The sequence below is a fragment of the Choristoneura fumiferana genome, chromosome 4, assembly GCF_025370935.1.
Source record: "Choristoneura fumiferana chromosome 4, NRCan_CFum_1, whole genome shotgun sequence".
NCBI classification, from domain to species: domain Eukaryota; kingdom Metazoa; phylum Arthropoda; class Insecta; order Lepidoptera; family Tortricidae; genus Choristoneura; species Choristoneura fumiferana.
The window spans coordinates 19,019,970-19,026,882 of NC_133475.1; the positions used below are offsets into that span (position 1 = coordinate 19,019,970).

The 6,913-nt window shown below is 41.9% G+C and overlaps 1 protein-coding gene across 1 annotated transcript in view; it reads left to right on the forward strand.

The window, feature by feature from the left end:
• The window catches only part of LOC141427594 (tachykinin-like peptides receptor 86C), a gene marked incomplete in the record, with an annotated part of 87,073 nt that overhangs the window by 67,024 nt on the left and 13,136 nt on the right, over nucleotides 1–6,913 (forward strand). The window contains 1 exon segment of the mRNA XM_074087182.1: nucleotides 375–512. Coding sequence (XP_073943283.1) covers nucleotides 375–512 — 138 coding nt within the window.

The following is a 6,913-nucleotide window of genomic DNA, read 5'->3' on the forward strand; positions in this document are numbered from 1 at the left end:
GGATAAAATCTCTAAATAACAACCGTTAGGCTTAGAGTCACGAAATTTGGTATGTAGGTAGCTGGACGTCTGGAATAACACGTAGGCTACTTTTTATTCCGATATTCCTACGGGACAGGGATAAAATCTTGAAATTTCAGCCGCAATTTGAAATTTGGACAGCTCACAACATCAAAGAAGATCATTTGAATTTCGAGAATTCCCAGGGAAATTTTGTAAAATCCCGGAATTTCAGTTGTAACTACCAGATCGAATGGTTAACGCGTGCGAAGCCGCGGGTAAACTAGTTGCACAGATATAGATTATATCTGTGACTAGTTGCATATAAATATACACGAAAATAACAGATGTAACAGATGTATTGTTTGTTGCAGATTCCGGACTTACTTCCGCACAGCGATATGCGGGTGGCGCGATGCGCTGCGTCGGCGCAAGCGGTCGCTGCCCGACTCCCCGCCCGACTACTTGTCCCAGTCTGGTTCGCGATCCAGATCAGGTTTTTACTCGTTAACGTAATTATTGTTTGAAATGTATTAGGCTCCTTGTTCATCCCCCAATCATTTTGTTTATTATTTATTATATAATTTTTTAAACTCATTTTACCATGGTCGTTAAGCACTTCCGCACTAGATGGCCACGAACACGACCAGTGGCTGCAACAACAACGCGAAAATAGTGAAAAGAGTTGGCCGTTGCGGCCAAGTGCGCGACGTTCATAATGGTTTCTTTATTAATCTGGTCGTTGCGACCACTAGTCGCGGTTGTGGAAGTCTAGTGTGCGAGATCAGATTAATTATAGAAGCTGCCAGTTGGTGCCTTATTCATAATGGTTTCTTTAGTTAATCTGGTCGTTGCGACCACTAGTCGCGGTTGTGGAAGTCTAGTGCGCGCGAATCAGATTAATTAGGTAAGCTGCCAGTTGACCGTTATGCTAAGTCGCGACATTCATAAATGGTTTCTTTATTTAATATTTTGATGGTCGTTTGCGACCACTAGATTGTGGAAGTCTGGTGCGAGATCAATTAATTATAGAAGCGGCCAGTTGACCGTTTATGGGCTATGCGCGACATTCATAATGTTCCTAGTTAACTGGTCCGTTGCGACCATTAGTCGCGTTGTGGCCGTCTAGTGTGCGAGATCAGATTAATTATAGAAGCGGCCAGTTACCGTTTATGGCTAGTGCGCGACATTCATAATGTTCTTTAGTTAATCTGGTCGTTGCGACCACTAGTGCGGTTGTGGCGTCTAGTGCGCGAGATGTCTACAATAGGTATGACTGGTTCCACGCGTTGCTTTGCAGATTTCGAATTACGATAATTTTAAAATTGTTTATATTATTTTTTATTTTTACTTTTATGTTTTAAAATGCATAGATTGATTCACAAGAGCTGGCACGAATGGATGGAACGAAAGGAACGTCATTGTGTAGTGGCGTTTTTATTTGGGGCGTATGACCGATATTATACACCTATATACCTATAGATACGGTCTATCCATATCCGACCGATCCGATCCGATTTAACCAAATCCGACCAGACTTATATTAAGTTCTAGCTTTTGCCCGCGACTTCGTCCGCGTGGAATTAGGTTATGGGCTGATCCATCGGAACTGTGCCTTTTTCCGGGGTAAAAGTAGCTTATATGTCACTTTCTGGCCCATAACTCACACTACTACTATGCCAAAAATCACGTCAATCCGTCGCTCCATTTCGACGTGAACACACAAACATACATTTTTTCTAAATAAATGACTTGCATATAAAATGAATTTACCTATTTCAATCCTATTCCAATCGCGTTGAATAAATGTTTTCTAACCGCTTAAACTGCACATTAAATCCTCTGAAATACCTCGTGAATAATAAACGAAAACAATCACATTCCAATTAATGGCGAAAGTTAATGTGGATTCTCTGTGTTAAAATTAAAATAGCCTTGTAATTCCGAGGGACAAAATCCATATTACAACAGACTTTTACTACGGATCTTTGTTACTGGATAACATTTATGAATTATTTATTTTTTCACACTGCGAGCGTATTATTAAGAACTTTAAAATTTCATGTGAATATATTCATATAATCAATGGATGGTAGAACAGAGGGGCTACTACAAACTCGAAAATCGAAGTTCGTATCTGTTATATACCTCTTTAGGCATGACTGACAAGTCTGACGTTTGACATGTAATTTTGATTTCCATTCCATTGAAATACATGATTTGATTTGTATCTAAGCAATGTTTTAATAATATACTACAAATTGGCGACGATGGACGAACTCACACGACTACACAGAACACGTGCATCGATACGCGGCCAGTTGACGAAGCTGGAAAACCAACTTATACAAATTGACGGAAATTTTACTGAATACGAAGCCAACATAAGACTCGCAAACTTAGAAAATTATGAAAAGAATTCGATCAGGTACAGTCAGACATCGAATGTCAAAACGAAACGGAATTCGAAGCTGAAATCGAACAGAGGTACAATACACAAGAACAAATTTTACAACTGAAACTGAAACTACAAGCACTACGCCCCGCGCCACCCGCCGCGGCGCCGTCGACGCTGTTCGCCACTCCGCGCAGCGAGGGTGCGCGCCGACGCGACCGCCTCAACCTCAAGCTCACCCAGAATTAATTTCCAACCTTTCCAAGCAAAAGAAACGTTTTAAAAATTTGTAAATCGGTTAGAAATGTACTCACAACTACATAATTACAACGACCTGCGTACAAAAACTCTGATGCTATTATCTTCTTTACCACCGGAACTACTCCAGAAGGCGTACGACCTCTGTTCACCTTCAGACCACGCGATCTAGAGTACGAGGTACTTATCAAAACCTTAACAGAGTATTTAGACCCCAAACCGAGTATTTGGGCGTGCCAGCATAAATTTATATCACGAATGCAAGAAGTTGATGAATCTGTAATGACATACACATCAGAACTGAAGCGCTTAGCACAAGATTGTGATTTACATGCGACAACTGCAAGAAATCTATCTGCAACAACTTTTAACATTACAGTTTATCCGAGGACTACGCGACAGCGACATAAAAACAAAGATTTTAGAGAAGCAAACCGTAACAAATTTTGTCGACCTAGTTCGTACCGCAACTGCAATAGAACTAGCAAAATTGGATAGCGAGTTCATAACACAATCATCCAAAAGCAGCTATCAAGTAAATACCCGGTCCAAGAATCGAACGACGAACAATAAGGTACCTCTATCTATACGAGACTTACGAGGCAAATGCTTTCGTTGCGGAAGCACCGATCACCGCGCACACGACTGCAAATGCATCAACGACGTCTGCAACAAATGTCAACGTAAAGGACACGTGGCACGAGTTTGTTTACAACCAGCGAAGACTAACTACCAAATTGAAACAGAAAATTCACCAACGTTACAAGAAACGTACACAGACGGCACCATCGATGATGATACACCATGGAACACCAATATTATCCGATCCAATAATACGGATAAATATATGATTAACGTTTACATTGACGGTAAAAGCTCGCAAATGGAGGTGGACACAGGGGCTGCGCTGTCATCAATGTCATTCGAAGACTTCAAGAAAATTCAGTCGAGACAGAAAATATTCAAAACCGATGTCACAATGCGAACTTACACGGGAGAAATTATTAAACCTCTTGTGTGCTTATGTCACCTGTAAATATAAGAACCAAACATTTAACGGTAAGCTGTACATAATCAAACAAAACGTAGACCCTATTTTTGGTCGAGCGTGGATACGTTCAATAAAGCTAAACCTGGCAGAAATCAACATGGTCAAGAGAACATGCTTCCTCAACTCGATGACCTTTTGAAAGAGTACGCGTGCGTATTTGACGGCACGTTAGGCTGCATTCCTGAATACAGAGGCCACATCGCCTTGAAGGATAATACGACACCTATCTTCATCAAGCCGAGGCGAATACCCTACGCACTAAAAGAAAAAGTAGACGAAGAAATTGAACGACTCTGTCAACAAGGAGTCATTACAAAAGTAGATAACTCGGAGTGGGGCACGCCAGTGGTACCTATTGTTTAACCGAACGGCAGCATTAGACTATGCGCCGACTACAAGGTAACTTTAAACAAGTACATTAAAGATGAACAGTACCCGATACCCATCATCGAAGACATTCTAGCGGAGATGAACGGCGGCGAAGTTTTCTGTACATAGACATCAGCCAAGCTTACCTACACATGCTTATGGACGAACAAAGCGCCATGATGCAGACACTGAGCACACACAAAGGCACCTACAGAGTCAACCGCCTTATGTTTGGCTAAAGGTAGCACCCAACTTGTGGCAGAAGTTCATGGACAGATTACTACAGGGCATCACAGGTGTCAAGTGTTTCTTTGATGATGTTATCATACAAGGATCATCTGAAGAACAGTTATTACTCGACTTAAACTCGTATTACAAAATTTAAGGAAAGCAATTTAAAGCTTAACAAAGACAAATGTCACTTCATGCAAAAATGTATCAATTACCTCGGTCATACAATTGATAAGAACGGCCTACACAAAACAAAAGAAAAAGTCAAAGCGATTCTTGACACCAACGTCCGAACAATATTAATGAATTGCGGACATTTTTAGGTATGGCCAATTACTACAATAAGTTCATACCTAATCTGGCTTCAATCTCGAGTCCATTAAATAATTTACTAAAGAAAAATGAAGATTTTTCATATGGTCACTAAATTGCGAAGAGGCTTTCAATAAGATTAAACAAGAAATCTTGAGTGAACGGGTTTTAGTCCATTTTGACCAGAATAAGCCCTTAGTGCTCGCTACAGACGCTTCGTGCAGCGGGCTCGGGGCAGTGCTCTCACACAGGCTGGCAGATGGGTCGGACAGGCCTATTGCATTCGCATCGCGTTCTCTCACGACCAGCGAAAAGAAATATAGCCAGATCGATAAAGAAGCAACATCAATTTTTTGGGACTAAAAAAGTTTTTCCATTACTGTTACGGCAGAAAGTTTATACTTATCACGGACCATAAACCCTTAACAACAATATTCAATCCATATAAAACATTACCTGCAATGAGCACAATGAGACTTTTCCATTACGCACATTTCTGTCTGGTTTTGACTACACTATAGAATACAGAACATCAGCTGAAAACAGTAATGCAGACTACTTATCCAGATTTCCAGTGGACAAAATTGCCTACAAACATAATTGATGTTCACTGCGCCTTTCAGATCCAACAAATTAAAACATATCAATAGACAGACAAAAGATTGCAGAAGAAACTCAAAGAGACTCAGAATACGAGATACTACGGGCCTTGCAGTCAGGAACAAGGTTACGCGACTTGGGTACAATGACAACGAACTGACGTTACAGGATGGATGCATCTTGAAAGGCACTAGGTCATGATCCCAATCACATTAAGGCAGGCTGTTCTCCAGGACATACATACAGGACATCTCGTGTTGTAAAAATGAAGCTCCTAGCACGAGGATTTGTATACTGGAGAAACATTGATAAAGATATCGAGGATCTAGTCAGAAAATGCCGAGAGTGTAGACTAAGCCAGAACCAGCCCGCACGAGCACCACACCACCCCTGGGAGACACCGGTAGCTCCGTGGCAGCGACTTCACGTTGATTTCGCTTGTCCTATTCTTGGTCATTCCTTATTCATCGTGGTGGACGCATTTTCAAAATGGATAGAGGTCATTCCCACTAAGACGACAACGAGCTCATGGTGCATTTCAAAATTGAAAGAACTATTCGTAACCTTTGGATACCCGGATGTAATAGTTTCAGATAACGGAAGACAGCTTGTATCAACGAGTTCGAAGCATTTCTTAAAAATAATGGCATAGTGCATAAAACGTCTGCTCCTTACCATCCCGCTACGAATGGGCAAGCGGAGCGAGCCGTACAAATTGTCAAAGGGCGTTGCAGGCCGTGAGCGCTGACCCTGGCACTCTACAGGATAAGCTGGTGGGAATCAAGAGCGCTTGAGAAGGACACCAGCACCAAGTACTGGCAAAAGCCCGTATGAACTTATGTTTGGAAGGGAGGTGAGGACCTCACTACACGTTCGATTCAGAACCGCCGTAACGCATTACACGCAGAACGTCTCTCATCACCCGAATACGAGGTCTTTCTCGACGGGCCAAGAGTACAGATCCGCAGCTACGCTGACAAAACTAGAAAATGGGAATTTGGTACTGTATTGCGGGTACTGGGCCGGTTCACTACCTAGTAGAAACGGATGATGCAGACCTGCAAGCGACACGTTGACCAGATGCTGCAAACGTCAATAGGACGGGAGGGAACTAGCAGGAATCTTCAGGATTTAGGGCAGAGGCCTATATACCTCTTTAGGCATGACTGACAAGTCTGACGTTTGACATGTATTTTGATTTCCATTCCATTGAAATACATGATTTGATTTGTATCTAAGCAATGTTTTAATGAAATATACTACAGTATCGCACCTCCTGTCACTTCGCGTATTAAAGAACATAAGCGTCAGCGGGACTGCAACATACGAAGTTCGATTTTGCACTTCGTAATATAGGGCCTGGTTGTTAATGTACGAAATGTTTGCGCGTATGTGAGCGACCCCAATTTTTGACATATTTTTTACTCACACAACTTTTTCATTTTATCAAAATAATAATAAAGAGGTTTCTAACGAAATAATCCCGTTGAAGTATGCGTTCACAGGTTTATATAGAGACACCGCAAGAAATCAAGAAGAAATGCAGCGAGCGAGTGCCGCTATTGTCGAATGCGGGCTCGTCTCGTCCCCCGTCGTCGCAGAGAGACCGCGTTTGCTGCTAGCTGCCCACGCTGCCTGCACCAAGCCACATATACGACGATAAATCTCAACTATCCCACTTATACTGTATTATAAAT